This window comes from Poecilia reticulata, linkage group LG7 (genome assembly GCF_000633615.1).
Source record: "Poecilia reticulata strain Guanapo linkage group LG7, Guppy_female_1.0+MT, whole genome shotgun sequence".
Classification (NCBI taxonomy): Eukaryota; Metazoa; Chordata; class Actinopteri; order Cyprinodontiformes; family Poeciliidae; genus Poecilia; species Poecilia reticulata.
The window spans coordinates 26,782,083-26,802,541 of NC_024337.1; the positions used below are offsets into that span (position 1 = coordinate 26,782,083).

The window sequence follows — 20,459 nt, forward strand, 5'->3', positions numbered from 1 at the left end:
AATATTTAAAGACGGGCCCCTTTAGAAACAACAGTCATGAATTCCTGGTGAGCATTTGTACTTATGCTCCAAAATGGGGAAAAATGAATGGAAAACTCTGAATTTGAGCCATTCAAAGTGCAGAAAATATCCCAACATTTTATTTAATATTTATTATTTGGGATATTTGATTATTGTGAAAACTTATTTGAAAATGATTTTAAATGTTGCATTTTTGCACCTTGTTCTGCAGGTGTCTTGCATTGTCAATAAAGTAAGTCCGTTGCCAAAACATCTATTAGGAATGCACTGATGTCAATATTTTGAGGAGAAATTGATATCCAGTACTAATATTGCTCCTATGACCAGTAACTGATATATGCCAATATTGGATACATCTCCCTTCCCTTTCAACACCATGAAAAAACAACCACCATCCCTGGAATTGTTTCTCTCATTCAGTTCAACACCCACAATCCTGCATTGGGTTTTAATTAGCTGTAAGCCACATTCATCAAAATTTACAGAAACATAACTGAAATATGTCAATTTGTGTACTGACTCTGTATGAGTTCTATTTTTTTTTTTATTGAATTGCTGAAATAAGTTCACTTTTCAATTATATATTCACATTTATTGAGATGTTAAGGTATAATTTAGCCACATCACGCAGGAAGATGAAACATGGTTGGGATGGAATTTGATGACGGGGTTAACACCTGCATGAGTCACATTTACTGACAGAAAAATGTATGAGAATCTGTCCAGCAGTCTGGCTCACCGTCAGCCTTACTCAGTATCCAACATATTAACGAGCCCACAGTCTAAAGATGCTGACATACGCCACCAACATGTCAGCTGCTCATGGGACGCAGTGCCAGAACTCCACTACAGAAGCAGAAGTCTGTCTTTAGCTCCTCAGCATAATTACAGCTTAGATGAACAGCTTGGAAATGACTGGCAATTAGATCCTCAGACAGTATGGTGCTGAGAAGGATACTTACTTCCCGCAATAGCTACTAGAAGAGCAGACCAAGGACCCACATGAGACGGGGATATGCATTTGCAGTACCCATACGCTGACGACATCCAAACTTATAAACATTATGAACAAAACAGGTGGCAGAAACAAAAAAATTAAAAATAAATAATCAAAGATGATAATTAAGCCAAATTAGGGGAAGCTATGAAGTTTTCATAATAACCCTCCAGTCTGAGAGAGAAGGGAATATTACAAGCAGATTGTTAATTGCACTTTTCTCAAGCATACTTTTCAAACATTCTGAAGCATAAACAAGTGTTCATGTAGGCATCGTGCACCACCTGCAGAGTCAGTCTTTCATTAACAGCCAGGACAGACCGGGGGGAGGCAGGCAATCCCTCACTGGGACAGGAGCTCAGCCAAGCAGGGAGAAGACGGGAGGACTCCGCAAACAAAACAGAATAAAAGGAGGAAAGAAAATGAAATCCTTTTTCTTTTGTGTCTTTATGTATCAGAAAACTGTTTTTGGCCGTATATAGCAATTAACTTGAATTGGAGATAATGTCATAATTATAGTAGTAGGCACCACTTGGTTCTCTGACAACATTAACACACGGAATTAAACTGTGGTTTGGTACATGTTGGAACAAAAACCTAAAGGATGGAAATTTTCTTGAAGCTGAATGCCAAAAACAAAATAATGAGTGCAGAACTGTTTTTTTTTTACCCCCAGTTGGACAAAGAAAACTGTTACTACAACTATGTTTTCTGCTACAGCAGTAAAATGTATTTTGATACCTCTGTCAATTATATTCTTGTAATCAAACCACTAACTGCTGACGATGAAATAAAAATGAAAATGTTTCAGTTTAATGATTGCTCAACATTATCAGATGGGAGCAATGTTATTTCTAGTGGTACGTTTCTCCAGAGAACTTTCATCCCAGGGTTCATTGACATTTGTGTATGTTTTTTGGACTTAATGAGTGAAGTTGTGCATTTTGTGAGCATTCCTTTTCTTCTAAGTATATGCCCTTTAATACTTGTTGATTTTATTAATATGCCAATTAAGTCACAAATTTTCCGTCAGTGAGGTGTTGTGAACTTCCAAGTACATGGTGAGATGACCCAGCTTAAAGTAAAAAGTGGAAAGTGATGTGGACATTGCAATAATGGTAAAGATAGATAGTGGTAAATGTGGGTGAATCATAACTGATATTGTAAGTTAGCAATAACATCACAATTATATGTTTATAAAGAGCCGCCCGACTCGTCGGCTTCCATCCTTTTTTTTATTATTTTTTGCAGAGGCCTGTTGATGTCCCATTCATTTTCTTCAGGCCTGATAAAACTGGAAAACAGCTGAAATTGACCCCTGACAATCAGAGTTGGGGATCACTGCTTCTGTTTTTCTTTCTGTTTTAGCAGACCTGATTAGTGTCTTTTCATTTGTGGTCCTTTAGAAAACAGTCAGTTTAAATTGATGACTGTTTAACCAGCCTCTTCTGAGCATAACATGCTAAGGAGGCCATTAACTAATTTCAATCATCAGGTCAGAAAATTAATGGACATGGTTGCTGCCGACTATGACATTTATATCCTCTTCTTTTTGGAGAGGCATGAGGGAGGGACATTTTAGCAGGTCGGCCTGCTAAGTCTGGTAACGTGATTAGTGATTTTCTTTTCTCTTTTCTTTTCTTCTCATGACCATCCCCGTCGGTCCTTTTCCATTATTTAAACCTAAGAAAACCTTTCAGTCTCGGAGCAGTAGTAGTTCAGAAGAAAGAACGGCGTCTGTCAGTCCAAACGTCTGTGGTTCATTTTATGTGTCAAACTGTCTGAAAAGGTAACTGAACCCTGTCTTCCTCTCCTGCTTTCACCGGCATGTCAGCTTCAGTGTGACAGATAGAGAGGAGTGCATTTTAGCAGGTGGAGGTGTGTAGTCTAAGAAGTCATGAGTGAATGTCAAATCTGAATAGGTGAGTGCGACTTAATAATGTGAAAAGTGCTTTTGATGATTGGGAGGACTAGAAGAGAAACATGAATGCAGTCGCTTTCTCTTATTCTAAGATAATCTTGCTTTTTCAGCTGCAACTCTCTGGAACGTCTCCGCTCTCTAAATCAGCTTGTCTTCCTTATTGCCTTACAGAACTAAAAGCATTGCTTTTCTTATTGTCTTTTGCAGGTTAGTACAGGTTTAAGTGTTGATTGTAATTTAATTGCTCCCACAAAGAATTAGTCAGCCGACATTTTGTTCATTGTTGAACAACGAGTCTTTTTTTTTACTTGCAAAACTTTGTTCAGTGTTTTCTTGCGCTTTCTTACTCTTTAGTGGGACTGTACCATCTTATGTTGCAGCTGAGATCAAGATTCATCAAACTAAGAAACTTTTGTTTCCAGCCTCTTATTGTCCAATGTTGGTGAATATGTAAATTTCTGCCTTAGTTCCTTGTTTTTAGCTTTCAGGAAAGGTTCCCAGCAACAACCTCATCTGCTTTGGCCCATATGCTGCAAGGCTCAACCTGTTGTGAGATGGTATTCCACATTCTTGAGTGGTTCTTTCAGCTGCTGATGGCTTTCTTTCTTCTTGAGCCAGTTGAGTCATTCTCCTGACTCAACTGGCTCAGTAAATGAATGAATTGTGCATTTCATTCATTTACTTACTATTCGCTAGATATTTGCTCATTTTCTGACCATTCTTTGCAAACTTGAGATATGCTGGTGCATGAAAATCCCAGTTGACCAGCAGTTTCTGAAATGCATAAACCAGCAGCACATCTGGCACCAACAGCTAGCCATGTTTAAAGTCACCTTGATCTCCTTTCTCTTTCCAGCGGTGAATCTCAGCTTAGACTTCAAAGAGTCATCTCCGTGTCTGGAAGCTTAAGTTCTCTGAGGTTGTGCCACATAATTAGACTGATTGCTATTTTTGTTGGAAAGTCATTTAACAGATTAGCAGTTTGTTTATTTTGAATTCGTCTCCAGCTTCTCTTGTCTAGTGTCTAAGGAGTCAGCCACATCAGAGAAAACAAATGCATGCTTTTCGAAACTATTGCAATCCAATCAGGCTGGTTGTGCTAAACTCTTTCTTCTCTACCAGAGCCCAGCAGTCAGGGTTCTCACTTAAGCGCCAATAGCGATCACCTTACTCTTTTTACAAGCATAACACTGACTGGTAAAAACATTCAGAGTTTAGTATAAAATCCTTTAGCACTGCATGCATGGCTTTAAGTAGACAAAGCTCAAACCATACTTTTTTTAATATTAGGACTCTAAAAGATTGGGGTGTTTCCAATATTTTCAGTATTTAGCTTCTTCATTCCTTTGTTAATATGTAAAATAACCGAGGCAGCATTTCTTTCAAAAAATATCGACGGAAGTAATTTGAAAATGTTGAAGGCAATAGCTTCAATTTTAAGCCGTCTTAGCCATCCGGTTCAAGAATGTCGTGTCAAAACTGAGATTTCTGCTCATATTTCTCCCCAGAGCAGTCCCTATAAAAATAGACAAACTCCTTCTGTTTTTATGTCGAGTGAGTCTGTGTGCAATTATGATTCTTGCATAAACCACATTCATTGTGGTCGAGCCAGAGAATAGGAGCAGATGTTTGAATCAGCCTTTGCATGTAAGCACTTTCTCCATCTTGAGGACTGCTTGCCACTGAGGAATCTCTTTCAACATCAAAAACACCTTACGCAACAATTGTCTGGGCCTAATTCCTTATTGGACTTTTCTTCTTTTTTTTTTAGCCCTGATTTAGCATTTAAAAGGGACTACAAAGCAGTGGTGGAAATGGATCTCAGTCATGCAAATACACTTCCCTTCTTTCTGCTTGCAGTGTAATCTCTGTCCATTTGCAGAGAAAATGCTGTAACTGATGGTAGATACCAGCTGTAAATAACAGTACTTATGAGGAGCCATCAGGTGCAGAGCAATTTATCCCTTTGCGTTTTAACATTAGTAACAGGTTCTGGTTGTTTCACCTCTGACTTTTTCCTAACACAGAAATGAGATGTCTGCTGCAGGACATTTCCTACCAACTATGTGTCATTTTGTAACCGCTAGAGGGAAGCTCTGTACCCATTCTGAAAACTTAACATTTCAAGTATCCATGTGTTTTTTGTCAACAAAAAAATAGCAACATGCATAATTAAAATGAGTAATGTAATTAAATTGTCTTCTTATCTTAAGCAGGAGAGTTTTGAGTTCTGACTCCAAGAAGCAAGAGCTTGTTTAGAGTTATTTTACTAGATCAGATCAGATCAATTCATAATTTTTTTCAAGTTAGTTGGCCCAAGCTGGAGATCAGACCTTAAATGAATCAAAATGGGGTGTAATACAAGCGTTGCAGCAAATAATATGCAATTAAATTGTATGTGGGATTTTTTACAGCTGTTTGTCTCCATTTATTTATGTATAAATACTTGTACAATAAAGAGGCTGATAGAATCATGCGTGAGACAGTCCTCCAACTGTTTGGAAAAAGGCCCAGCAGAGACTGCAACAAATAATTATGTCTGCAGAGAGGAGCTTTAGGGATGATACTCCTTCTATATCCACAACTTGAATGGGTCTAAGGTCAGAAAAAGTTCAGCAGACCCTTCTGCAGACCCTACACATCCTGGACACAAACTGTTTACACTTTTATGTTTTAGGTTGGAGCTACAGAGCACTATTTGCCAACAGTAAAACAACAGCTACCACACAAACATTTAATTTCCCCATGTTGTCTCTCTCCCATGCATTCTGGCAGTAATGCAACCATATCTCTCATAAAAAGCAAAACAAACACCTGTATGTATGTATACATCTACTATCAAATATGCTCTTATTTCTATTTCCCTTATATATTTGTATTTAAAATGACTTTGCTGTGAGCAAGGTGGAACTGAAGTCTTGTCTTCTCAAACTCGTAAACAGCTGATTCTTCTTCTTATACATAAACACACACACACACGCACACGCATACACCCACACACACGCACACACACACGCACACATACACACACACACACACACACACCCATGTGCACACGCACACACACATAAATCTGTTCTTACTTGTGCTGGAAAGTAATTTTGAGTGGATATTTCTTGGAATGCAGCTTCATAACGAAACTGCGTTACCCCAGGCCAGTGAGACTAAGGTCATTTAGTGCAACAGCAGCTTAATCTGTAGCACATATATTTCAAATGCGTGTTGATTTGTTGGAACCAGACACTGACTTCTAAATGTACATTTTAAAATCTAATTTCAGGAGTTTATCTACGTCATTGCTTTAGCAGAATCGTTTCCTGAAAAACACTCCCAGACATGTAGCTGGTACAATTGGCCCACACACACTCGGGACATGCTGTGTCCTGGGACTGAACTGCTAAAGAGGTCTCTGCAGGAGGCTGGGGGCCTCTCAACTAGATTATCTGTCCATCACATGCCCTTGATGTCCCTCCGCAGTCGGGTCCCACTCCCTGTGACTGGCATGCCTGAGCCACAGCTCCTGGACGATGGAGTCGAAGCGACTGCTGGGTTTTAGATTGTTGTGGAGACGTGGAGTGATGGGGAAAGGAGGAAAAACAGAAAAATGAGCAGGTTAGCATTTGGGCTGAGAAGAAAATGGAATTGGCTTTGTTAGACTTAGATCCTCCTTCTGTAAAGAAGGTATTTTACAGGACGGGTGGTGGTTGTATCGGGGTCTTTTCATGACTTGAATCAGTGATGCAGTTGCAGGGGAAACCATGCGGAGGCACGAGGGGCTGGAGAGGCAGTGCATCAGCTGCTGCCTCCACAGAGGAAGAAGCAAAGCCCCGTAAATCCCTCCGGTCTGTGGCCCTGAGCCTTCCTCAGCTTCACCAGCCTATAACACACCACAAACACAGGACTTTCTCACGCCATGCAGGCACCACTTCTCCTCCTCTGCTGTCTCCTCCACACCCTGTCTCTTTCTTTCCATCTTTTCTTCCCTCCAGTTTCCCTTTGTGTTCCTTCCCTAAACCACACATGAAAAACTGACCTCGTGTCCATCTTCCTCATATCTCATCCTCTTATCGGCAGGGATGATGTTTTCCTAACTGTCTTTTACTTGGTAACTTTTATCACCGTTCCTGAAACTGTTCATACTATCCTGTGAACTTGATCACTTTTTGTCAGGTTAAAGAATGTGGTTGTAACATATCCTTCTTTGGATTTTATGTTATGGACTCGCCCAAAAAGTGGAACAGAAAATCTAAAATATGTCATGTGCATCTGTATTTTGCTTCCTTTGTCTTGTACCTCCAAGTAAAATCCATTCATCACAAAACCTATCATCCAAAAGTTGAAAGGGATGATGGCAAAACTGCAAACCTTGCAAAATATGGCCATCCACCTAAACTGACAGGCCGTGCAAGGAGATCATCTATCTAAGAAACAGCCAAGAGATTGGTAGTAGCTCTGAGGGAGCTGAAGAACTATAACTCATGAGGAACGACATGTCAATCGGGCAGCTATAACTGATGCACTGCACAAATCTAGCCTTTATGGAATAGTGGCAAGAAGAAGCCATTGTTGAAAGAAAGCTCCAGGAACCCACATCCGATGTGTCCTGCAAACCGTGTGGTGGACTTAGAGCCAAAGCGGTGTCCATCTAATCTGACTGACGTAAAACTGTAATGCAAATAAGAATGAGCAGAATATTCATTCATATGTGTGTGACGTTGCATGGATGACCCTGAAATAACCATCTTCTGTGGGAAATCTTAAAAAGTTTTTGCTGCCATTTTCAAAGCTATCGGATTTATCGGATTCACTGTCAGTAACATTTGCGTGCTCAGTTGTGCTTCCCTTCCACTTCAGTGTGTGCAAACAGCTCTGTCTTTGGTCAAAGTGGCATGCTGCATGGGATGTGCCCCACCTCACACATGAAAGCCAATTCAGCTTGGTGGCCACTTTCATTGTTGCATCTATTCACTGAACATACTGTTAGCCTCAGATATCTATTTGCAATACAGCTTTAAATGTGTAAATGGCTATTGTAATGGATTTGTCTCAGATTACATACCACTATTTGCAAGTAAAGTTATTTATAATTCTTGCAACATAATAATTGATATGTTTTATATTGTAGCAGAGTGTATTGCACCATCTAGTTGGCTGTGTACCACTGCTTCCTTTTTCTGTTTTTTGGCACAGCCATTGGGCTTGTTGTGGAGTCTGTTGTATAATGTGATTCCAGAGTGCTGAGAGTTGGTCAGTGGACGGGCCCGGCTGTCAGAATGAATAACATAATAATCGGAGCTGACAGCAGACTGTATTGGAGTCAGTCAGGGGCTGCCATGGAACCCTAGAGCAGAAGGAAACACAGGCTTTTTAAAGTCCAGACAAAGGATCGACAGGGGCTCTAAATTTAAGGCCATTGCATAAGTATATGAGTCCTGAAGGGCGGGGGATGGTCGGATACAAAGCTGGAGGTGTTGAAAGAAAACATTTAAAGAAAAACTGCTTCCACTTTGCCTCATGTCCACATAATAAAATTTGAGTGATGGTAAAAAAAAAAAGCGTTAATGCAAAAACGGTGTGATGGAAACACATTTGCTGAATAAGTTCTGATATTTCAAACTTTCCCATCTACTGGTGGGTTTGTGTACAAAACTAGAGAAAATTTAAAACCTCCAGCCCAGAGACGACTGTCAGCCAGAGGCGGCTCGTGAGAGGCTACCTGGGACTGGAGTGGTAGAGACAGGGGTTATAGCAAATTTGCTATATTATGTTCAGCCTTCCTGTTATCCGCTTCATGTTTTGCTCTCTTGCAGCCAGAATGAACAATAGATTTGCTTGAGACAGTTTTCTCCTTAATCTCCTTGTACTTCCTTTGACTTCATTTTTAAACACCTCATTTCTACCAAATTTAGTTGGTCTTAAATTGATAACCGTATTCACAACAAACTATTGCGATTGATGTGACCTGCTGTAGCTTAAGTTGGTTGTATTTACTTATCAGAAAAGCTCAGCATTGCAGCTGGAGAAGTTGAAGTGCTTACTTTATAGTTTAGTCAAGTCATTTCATGACATAATGTTTATCCCTTTTTTGCAACATATCGTTCTTTGAATGCTCCTCATGATCTGGAGGACGATTAGAATAAAGACTTTTAAAAGTAAAAGCTCTTTGGAGATACAGCATGGTACAAAATGTAAACATGCTGAGCTGAGAAATTTTGTTGTCCTTCTTCTCAGATGCCCTATAGAAACACAGGAGTCTGTTAATGAGCAGCTCTTGTTGTGGCATCGATATTAAGTTATTTTTCAGCGTCTCCACGTAGGAGGAACCTTAATCCCTGATTCGGTGTAAAAGAATGAGCTGTTAGAACATTCAGTGCTCAACACATCCCAGTTTGTGAAATAAGCTTACACATTTTAAAGCTGGGAGAGACACTAATTCTTTCAGCTAATGTCTCTTGGATGACTTTCAGTCTCATTTATCTTAATATACTTCCCTCAAAACTGTTGACAGATGCTAAACCCTTGGCAGGATTTAGTTTTTTCTTAGCATTTGCCGTTTATGTAAAAATCCCCGTGTTGGCACTTTATTGAATGTAAATAAGGTTGGCTTAGAGGCACAGGCTGTAGGAGGGCTGCTAATATGCTAACATCCCATTTCTTCCATAATCCAGATGTATTAGAAGTTCATTCTCTCTTCCAGTATGATGCATTTTTCACAGATTCCTGTGATGCAATCATCACAGGATGATGTTAAAAACTTCATTTTTAACAATGAAGTTAAAAACAATCATTGTAACAGTTAGCATTTGTGGTCTGTGAGGTAACTATGAATACAGAGGATAGTGTCGGCCTGAAAACACAATTTCTCATTCTTTCTCATTTCTTGTAATAATATTAATGTTTGGAGTTACTGGGCCTACCAGAATTACGCTGCATACATCAACAACTCATCCAGCGAAAGTCAATGGCGAAACTCACAGCTGCCCAAATACAGCATGGAGATTGTCCTCAAGACGTTTTGGATTAAAATTCAATAGACTGATGAGACAAAAGTTAAACTTCTTTGAAGTGTGTTTTTTGCTACAGCTGCATTTCAGAAAAAGATCTTCTGCGGTAATGCGATAGTCTGGGGATGCTGTGCTGCCAAACTGTCTGTACGACTGAGATCTTAAATTCTGTCACAAAATCCAGAAGGAGAATGTCTGGACATCAGCTTATGATCTTAAGCTCAAGCACACTTGGACTAAGCAGCAGGTTGGTGGTCTGAAGCAGAGAGCACCTTTGAAAGGCTCAAAAGTATATAAGAATCTAAACATAAATCCAACTGATATGCTGTGATTTGACCTTGATCAAGACATTCATGGTGACAAAACCCTCAAATGTGACTGAATTAAGTCAATACTGCATTGAAGAGTTGTCCAAACATCTACATAGTGATGTGAAAAACTAATTGCCAGTCATTTAAAACATTGATATTTTATTTACTCAGGTTATCTTTATCTAATATTAGAATATCTTTTTCTGATGTGAAGCTTGTAGATGTGTCAAAATGGCAAAAAAAAACAATAAAATAAATCTGTTTGGTTCGTTACTGTAGGAACACATATTTTGGTTTATTATAAACTTAATTCTCGTGTAACCAGAAATGAGGGTTAGAGGGAGCCACATTTTCACTGTGATAGCTGAATAAGTTCAAGATCAGAGAGTTTAGCGATGGGGGACATGTAAATCTGTACAGCTTGAGACGTATGCATCTTAGAACTCTGCATATCATTTCCTGTAGAAGGAGTTGAACTTTATTTTCTTTCCTCCAAGTGTTTCTCTAAAATGGGTCAGCAGATGTTATAAAGGGGGGGAAAATTGAGGAGGAGGAGGAGGAGGAGAAAGAAGAAAACAGCAAAAGCAAACTGTTTGCAGTGTGGGCTGAATAGAGAGAGAGTGAGAGAGAGAGAGAGAGAGAAGAGTGGGAGGGTGAGAGAGCAAAGGAGACTGCATCTTCTTTATATTCAGATGTTTCATGTGTTTGACGAGAAAAACCTGTTTTTGATGTTGCATTTTTTTCATGCAAACGATCACATGTTCAGGATTGCTCACGCTGATTATTTGCGTTGCGTTAAAAGCGGTATACACAGTGGCTGCATGATCTCGCTCTGTGTCTGAAACATGCTGGGAACATTCAGTTCTTCATCAGTCAGACGGTTAGAAAAAAACAAAAAACAAAACAACAACCCACAGATCTTCATTATTCTGTGACGATTTGATCTTTCAGTGTCAGGTAGAACAGCCCTGTTCTGGGTTCTGGGACAATAAAGAAGCTGTTGCATCCGCTGTTCATTGATGGCTACTGTCTTTTGTTGTTAAGGCCATAAAACCTGCCTCAGAAAAGCGAAGGCGCTAGAAAAACCGGCTTTGTGAAGATGTTCTTTGACTGGCTGAGGTTATTCATTTTCACCACTCCTCTTTTCTCGTGCTATTTCATTTCTGAGATTTGCAAATAATCGAAACGAAAACTATAGAAGAGCGATTTAAAAAAAAAAAAAAAAAAAAAAAAAAAAAACTCCTGTCCTAATATTCAGATGTTTTGCTTGTCTTCCAGGCTCACACAACAGGCCGAACCAGTGTCCAGTCAATGAACACAGCTGCTTGGACCTGGATGTCTGCATCCATATGAGCAAACTGTGTGATGGAGTTTCTGATTGTTCGGATGGCTGGGATGAGGGACCTCACTGCAGAGGTAAAAAACACTCTCACATTACCCTCCTTAGCAACCAGAGATCCTCGATTATGGCATTGGTTTTAAAAAAATGCATAAAGTTAATCTAAAAAGTGTCACAGGCATTTGTATTTAGCCCTCCTAAGTAATTTGTCGAGATGTGAATAGTTGTGCAGGGGACTGTTTCAGCACAGGAATAAAACAAGTACTGGTGGATGTGGATCTACATTTAAACTCCTCTCAATCTTAATCTCAGTTAAATAAAGTTTTCTGATTTTTGATATCACAGGTGATTTTTATTTTTATTTTTTAATTTTTTTGTGTGGGGAAAAAATAACTTCATAAAGCAGCTCAGCCATGCTGCTGGCATCCTTGATCCTGCCGGATGCAAACACCCAGACACAGCTGAAGAAGCACTCCCATAAGATGTTGTATTATTATTTAGAAACACAAAAAGAATGAAATAATCCATGCAGTATTATTTTGTTTCAGCTGATTGAGTCACAAATGTTTAATGTCGTTAGAGGATTCCTTTGTTTTCAGCAAGGTGGTCTTGTGGGAATTACTGACAGAGAACGTTTTAGATTTCAGACATACAAACTTGTTCTCTTCTAGGAAAAAATAAATAATTAGAAAACAAACCAAGGACACTTCTACAAGTCCTTAAATAACAACTCCGACCCTGAATCAGGTCATCTGTTCTAGTAAGTCTGACGCATTAATCCTCGCTTCTGTCACCTGTTGCTAATTATTACAGAGTTGAGTATTTTTTGTTTGCTGTTATTTAGAAGCTTTTGATTTAATGGGGTTATCAATTGACTTTTTCATCTTCACATGTGCTTCTTAATGTTTTTATTTTTATACTTTATTGTCCCTTCCTTGTTCCTTCTGTCCTCAGCACGCCCATGAAGAAAAAAAAAATCTCCCATGGGACCACCTTGCTTAAATAATGACTGAGTTAATCATGAACACAGAGTGGAGCCTTTAGAGCCAATTAATCAGAACATCGAAGTGTTATTAGTTTAGGCCTGAATAGCAGAAGCTGAGCACCGTTTGGCTGATAAGACCGTAAAGAGTAGGTGCATGTGTTGTCGCACAGTGGTCATCGCTGTCAAAGCGTTTTGCACAGCAGCGATGAAGTCATCAAGTCCCAGCTTGCACTGCTTGTCCCCGAGGCGATGAGTCCAGCTGGTTTCCAGCAAAGGACAATGGTTAACCCTTTAAATGTTCGTATGCTTGTCGGTGCCTGCATGCACAGTCATGTGCGCACAGAGCAACAGTCACGCTGTGATGTCCTTGCTCACACACAGGCAATGTGTGTCAGCCGGGCGGCTGTTTGTGAGCCTGCCTTATTTTGGGGAAACTCTTTTACAGGCACCGTAGTGTTGGCTTGTACAAACTGTTGGGCTGTGCAAGTATACCTGGCCGCTGATTTCTGAAAGCGCACTTTGTTGTTATTCTGAAGTAATTCTGCCAATGTTGTTGACAAGGCTGGTTAAAATTACGGCTAAAATAAATCGGGCTTTGTGGTTGGTGTTGGTACCGAGGTTTAGATGCAGCCGAGCTTCTCAGACCTTATGTTCAGAGGTCCATTTGATTAAGTTGGAAGATTCAGAAAGCCACTGACTAGCGTTATGAGGAAATATCTCATTATGGTTACCGGTACATCTTTTTGTCTGTTTATTTTACTTTTGATTAAAAATAATCAAAATTATTATTATGGACTGGTGGAATTGCTGTGTGTTGTCCTGCGTTAAGGTTTTTTCTGTCCTGGTTAGTTGAGCTCAAACTTAGTGTGGCCTAAAGACAAGGTGTAGATTGAGTCTTGGTCCAGATCTAAGCCAAGACTTTAAAAATCTTTCAAATATCGCATTCAAGATGATATTTTTCTTTATTTTTGTTGTTCAAATTAAATATAAAAACCCAGGTGGTTTTCCTTGGAACGTCACATTCTGACGTTATTTTACTATTTTCATCATTTTCATTTATCCACAAAGTCAAATTTGTATTCTGTGTTCTGTTGGCAGCCAGAGCTTAAATAAAGGACTATTCTGGTCGCTGTAATAAAATTAGTGGAGAACCACTGTCATTCAAATCATTTAAGGTAAACCACTCGATCCAGTGAAACACTAAATTGTCCTCTTTGACTTTATATCTTTGAAAATCTTATAGTGAAAACATTAATGTGGTTAATACAGTGCTTGTATTTCCAAGGTCTGTTTCAGTTTATGTGGTTTTAACTGACAGCAGTGTGGGTTTTTTTTCTTTCTGGGTTCCTTATAGATAGTATCTTTCTTGTGAGCTGTTACTGACACACCAGAAACTGAAAAATCAGGTCATGGTGGCACTCTTAAGCGTTTTATTTTGCATTGATGATTTTCTCCGTCTGTCTTTTCAGTAGATCTTTGATTATTGCAGAGGCCTCATGCAGGCTTGTGTGTGCACTCTCACCAACTATGACTTAAGGATTTTGAAGCTACCTGTGCACAGACAGATATTATCAACTTTATTCACAAGTAGGTCTCGACCTGAATTAGTTTATTGGGTGCTGTTAGCAGAGCTGTCTTGCTTGATAAGACATATTTTATTGCCAGTCATTAGGCATCACGAAGGGAAGAGATACTACAGTTTACGAGTAATTGTGTACTTCTTAACGGGGAAAAAACTTGAGCATTACATTTGGTCCATAATTTAAGCTACCATTTGTTTGGGAAAGTCCAAACTTTATTTGTTTAGTTTTTTGTTATTGGTGCTTTCACTGTTTGGGACTGAATGTGGTCACTGTTTGCTCATTACTCAAGCTGCCGCCCTGCATGTTTACAAATGGTTACTTTGACCCCTTTTTGATTACGAAGCCTTTAAACGGTTCCCAGTAAGTACGCACACTGTTGGTGTGCTTTCCTGTCTACAACTCAAGATACTTGAAACATTTTATAGCCACACTCTTTTCTTTAACTTAGAAGATGCCAGACATCTTCTAAGTTAAAGCAGATGTCTGGCATCTTCTTTAACTTAGGGTGCCAACATATACAACCTCAAACAATTTCACACAAGATTGAATTTAGTGAAAATGTTCTGTAATGCAGAAGTTAAAAATAACATAACTGTCCTTCAGCAAGTTGCAGATGAACCACACACCTTACATTGCCTTTAATAACACCCAGGCATAGTTTTCACGTAGATATGACCCCTTTTTCTTTCAAAAATGCTGAAGTAAATTTAAATCAGTCGTTTTCCTGCGACTTATTTGTCTTTTAAGCAAAGTCTACACATTTTCAATAAAGCTGAAAATGCGCGGCCATTTCAAAAGCTTAATGTTAGTCAACTTCATCCGTTCCAAAACCAATTTTGTCATCTTGATGATCATTCTGACGAAACTTCTAATTACATTACAGGAAGCTAAAAAAATTAATTTCACCGATACTGTTTCTAAGAAGAAGGGTGCCAACATATACAACCTCAAACATGCCAGTGCCTTGTTGACGGCTGCTAAAAGCATGTTGTTTCCAAATGTCTACTTGTTGAGACATTTAGCAAAATATCAGCGCGAGCCTTTAGATATTATTTTCAACTTGTTTAGAGAACATCCATCTGTCGCTAATTTATTTTTCTCTCCCTCGCCTGCCCCCAAGACAACAAAAACCAGAAAAACTTCTCACCCCCAGATGAACTGATGACTCGCCTTATAATCTAGTCTGAGTGGCAGCCAAATAGAGATTTGCCTTTTGATTCATGCTTGAAGTAGAAATGAGGTAATGTGATAAAACACTCCATGAAATGTGTAAGCTCCCTTCAGGAAGCCTGAAAACGGAAAAGGCATGTCTGCACTAGCTTCTAAACAGAGGAGAAAGCAAGGAATGCCATGCAGACTTTAACATGATTGAATAATCTGTTGTTACATTTGGGATTTTGTTCAGTTTTTTGCCTTCAGTTACTGACAGCAAAGGAAAGAAATGCTAAATACGTTGAGGAACTAAAATGAGTTAAGTTGGTTAAGTATGGCGATCAATTGAAGCCCCTCTTTTCCAATGACCTAGAGTAAATTTTGACAGGTCAGTAAAGAAGTGTGATCCTTGTTGGAATATACTCTCCATCCAGGTCTGGCTCTCCTTGGATGATGTCCCAACCCTCTCTGTGATATTATAGAGGCATATGAGTTGCAGCTGCCCAACGTTGTTTTAAAATGCATTATTTGTTCTGTCAGATTTAGTTTTTGCATGTTGACTCACTTCTTTAAATTGGCCTCAAGTACTGTCAGCTTGTCTCCATGTTGCCCTGAGATGGACTGGCGGCTTGGACAGGATGTCGCCCACCTGTTGCCCTCTCCAAGGATAAGCAAAGATACACAGCATATGTATGGATAGTGGTTCAGGTATTTCAGCATCTTGCCTTAAATCAATATGATGCCATTTGCCCTAAGAAAGGTCAGCAAACTGATTCTGTTACCTACATCAAAACGCATAAATGTTTTCATCTATGCAGTGACAGGATGAGTGGCTTTAATTTCTTTACTTTATCCATTGACCCTTTAGCAAACATCCAAAATCTTTCCATTGGCTTGAGGTTGTCTAACTGTGTATAATTTTTCTTTCCTCGTCCTTGTAACGTCTTCTGTGTCTGCCTTTTTTCTAGTTTGCTAGTTGTCCTTTGCCGCTCTTGCCTCAAGCTTTTGTTTTTTTCTGCAGCTTTTGAACTACCCGGTTAGACATGGGCATTCCCAGGTTCTTGTCTCTTAATCTGATTTCATTTTCGCTGAAGAAGTCCTAAGGTTAAGATAAAATATTGATCAAGGTTTCTCACGTATGATGGATTACAAAAGGGAATGCTTGTCAAGAGCAGTATTTAAGTTTGTGGAGCTATGAGTCCTGTCAATAGTCATGCAGTTATCTAAAAATGAAAGAATAACTCGTTCTTATCACTATTTTTATCGTTGTCACAATAGTACCACAGGATGTCAGGATAAATCTTTAAGTTTATATTGCCCACTCCTACTATCAAGTAAAATATTTTGTACCAAGGATTTTGTTTTCAGATTACCAAACATATTATGAATAGTTTGGGTTTGTAATATTAAACTATGGTATTTGTTCATATTGCCCACCCATAGCTAGACACTAGAGTACAAAGTGGAACACAATGACCCTGGACAGAGGTACACAGTGTGAGTATTTTAGCTCTCGAGTTGCCTGTGGTCTCTCCCAGTGTGAGGCTCGGTGAATGGATTTGATGTGGGCCACAGTGTGAGCTGGGGGACTCTTTCTTTCAGATACGCCACAACAAAAGACTCATTATGACCCAGAGTGCCACAGGCTTTATGTAACAAGGGCCCTTCACTGGTCTACTCTTCACTCTTCACAGCTAGGCTTCCACCAGTTACTCTTTGCATGACCAGCTGCCATATATTTGTTGGTTATTGCGGTAAATAGTCATATTTACTTGGTCGTCTTTATTTCTACTTGTGTAAAAAGTGTTTTTAAATTTTGACATTTATTTTTGAAAAATAGCATCCAGAAATATGCTCAATCATGTTTATTGAACAGCTTTGTTGTTTTACCTTGGCAGTTTTGACATTAATATAACTAATGTTTTGCAAAAAATAACTTCAAATGCATAACTTCCCAGTCCAATGCTCCTAAGAGCGGTCGTTAGACGAATAATGAGAAGCACTGTTGTGATCACGTGCTGAAGGCACAGTGTCGGAAAAAGTAGGAGCTTCTTAAAGAGACGGAAGCCCAATTTAAAGGTGTTGAGTGGTGTATAAGTAATGTTTGATATATGCAGCAGGTAAAATAGTTACTTGAATTGTGCCTGGAAAATGCAAAATACCAGCGCTTTAAGAACCACTGCTGTAGACATGATTTGTTTTCACCCAGTCTCATTTACCAGATGTCTTACAAAGGAAACAGCACAAAGTCCAGGGCATCTCAGGCTTTTGAGGGCTTTCAAAACAACAACCTATAATAGGAAGCTGACCCTACTTATCTTAAAGCCTAGACATACATCTGCATGCACACCCACACCCTGCAGAGGCCACGATGAAAGGATGTTTGGATTCCTCTCCCTCATTTCCTGCCAAAAGATACATCCTCCAGCTCTCTCTGAGGGTTGTGAAAGAAGTAATCCATAATCTTTGTGACACCGGTTATATGTGTAGATAGCACGTCTGTGTGGAAAAATTCATAGGAATCCTAACTACTTACGTTGACATTTCATTTTTATTCAATAGTGTTTAACTCTAACTCTGGATTTCTGTTTTCTTTCTGTGTAGAAAAAGCACCAGAATGTACCTCCTTTGGGTGCGAGTTTCACTGCGGAGTGACTCATGACGGGCCGCGGTGCTACTGCAGAACGGGTTACGAGGTCGCTGCAGATGGAAAGAAGTGCAAAGGTAGGTGGTAATTTAGCAGATGGATTCAAGTGCAGCCTACCTAAGTCTAAAAGCAATCATCTGATTCCATTTTCTGCCCCAAAAAAAAACTAAACAAACGGAAAACAAAAAAAAACTGATTGTTTTTGTCTGATTATTTTAGGAAAAAGATAAATGTGTTCAAGGTTTTATGAAACAACATATTCTGTAATACCCGTTTTCCTGTGTTCTTTGCCTGGTAGATTTCAATGAGTGCAGCGTGTATGGGACATGCAGTCAAACGTGCACGAACACAGAAGGAAGCTACACCTGTAGCTGTGTTGAAGGCTATCTGCTGCAGCCAGATAACCGCTCTTGCAAAGCCAAAAATGGTGAGTAAAAATAAAAACAAAAAGAGGCAACATACACCAGTATTTACAGTTTCTACTGGGATTAGAGAGGGTTTTCTGTCTGCTGTGGGAATGACTCATTAACATCTGTCACATCTACGTGGCAACTCTTAATGTTTTTCTCCCGTATGCTTTGCAAAATCTTTGCTCAGAGCCGGTGGATCGTCTGCCTGTTCTGTTGATCGCCAATCTCCACGGTATCCGATGCACATCTCTGAGTGGCTCGGCGTCCCGACTGTCTGTCCCACACACCAATCAGACAATGGCGATGGACTTTATATATGCTGAGGAGACGGTTTGCTGGATAGATGTGGGTGATTCCCCCGCCGCCACTCAGCTGAAGTGTACCAGTATTCAAGACCTGAAGGCGAACAGCACAAGCATCCGACCCGTCAACATCACCCTCAGCTTGCATCGTAAGTGTTTTTTTTCCTCAGTATTGCACAGACTGATGTTGGAGTGACGTTTGTGAGGCATAGATCTAGTCTAAAGAGGATTTCTTATGGGTTTTCTTCTCAGCACTCTTCCATGTAGACCAGATTCATACAGTGTACAATTAGTTATTGTTCTGCTGAATGCTCCATCTGAGTTGGGAGTATCAAGCTCCATGGACCTCTTGGTTTGTGTTTCTTGGATTGTTTTCTCTTCCCAATCTGACAGTTTAGGTGGACATGCCTGGTTACTTCTGCAGTTGTGCAAACAGCTTGTAATGTTTTATATAAACTCACTATGCTTTAAGCTTATCCATTATATTATCCTGATCTGCCTGCTGTGTTTCTTGGATTTCATGATTCTGTTTCTTCCCTAAATGCTCTCAGACAACCCGCTAAGGCTTTCACAGAACAGCTGTATTTATGCTGAGATTTAATTATACACAGATGGAATTGGTTGCATTAGATTTTTTTTTAGGGATGTCTAGTCAAAGGATGCTGAACACAAATGCATGCCATAGTTTAACTTATGAACATTTCGAAAATCATGTGTAATTTGTCTTTAACTTTGTGCTCTTCTTTTTGTTTAGTTGCATTTTTTTCTCTACAATTGATCACAGTTTGTGGATGTATTGTGATAAAATGTAAAAACAGATACATTGAATCTGAATTTTTAGGGATTTTAAATATATTTTGCTTAGTTTGTTTCAGAGCTCAGTTTAGTTCCAATTGAAATAAGAGAAGAAATATAAGTAGTTTTTTTAATCAACTTTTTTGTTTAAAAAAAAAAAAGCACTTGTTGAGTGTAGGTTAAAAAAATTTAATACATTTTGCGGCACAAATTTAAAAGCTCCTCTTCAGGAAAAGATATTAGATGTGAATAACTTTTCCAGTATCTCCTTCTTTTCTTCTGGCTTTTCCATTCAGGGGTCATCTAGTCTTATTCTCTTCATTCTCCACCCTCACACCAACTAACTTTATGTTCTTAATCATAACATCTATCGATCTCCATTTTGAGCTTTTTCTCTTGGCCTCCAGCCCTGTGGCTCTAGCATCCTCTGTCCAAGTCATCTCAGTCTTGCCTCTCTGACTTTATCTCCAGAACATTTAGCATGAGCTGTACCCTTCACTGTACTTATTCCTGATCCTATCCATCTTCATCACTCCCAAAGAGAACCTCAACATCCTGAGCTCTGCAACATCCAGTTCTGCCTCCCGTCTTTTCCTGATCTTTAAATTGTACATCACTCTCACTGAACACCTTTGTGTTCAGTCTTGCTGGCACCCTTTTATCACACCTGACAATTTTCTCTACCCATTCCACCTGCTTGCACACGATCCTTCATCTCCTTTCCACCATCCCTAAACACCTAAAGTCTTCTACTTCCTTTACTTTTACTCCGCATAACGTCACCGTTCCGCTTGCACTGCTCTCGTTTACACGTATGTGTAAACCATTTGAGTTTGCAAAGTAAAATGGAAAAAAATTGATTTTGAAGTTTTAGCTCAGTTAGTCCAGAATAACCCATCTCTTCATCCTTGCCATCTCCTTGTCCTCAATGTCTGATTTGATCTAGTGTGAGGTTAGATTTTTTTTTTTCCCCTGGAAAACCATTTTTACTT

At 39.3% G+C, this 20,459-nt stretch overlaps 1 protein-coding gene across 2 annotated transcripts in view; it reads left to right on the forward strand.

Moving 5' to 3' along the window:
- The window catches only part of lrp1ab (low density lipoprotein receptor-related protein 1Ab), an 89,567-nt gene that overhangs the window by 18,166 nt on the left and 50,942 nt on the right, over positions 1-20,459 (forward strand). For both annotated transcript variants that reach the window (XM_017305706.1, XM_008413699.2), the window contains exons 3-6: positions 11,533-11,670; positions 17,918-18,037; positions 18,259-18,387; positions 18,558-18,821. In XM_017305706.1, the coding sequence (XP_017161195.1) occupies positions 11,533-11,670; positions 17,918-18,037; positions 18,259-18,387; positions 18,558-18,821 (651 nt within the window). The remainder of the gene's footprint in view (positions 1-11,532; positions 11,671-17,917; positions 18,038-18,258; positions 18,388-18,557; positions 18,822-20,459) is intronic.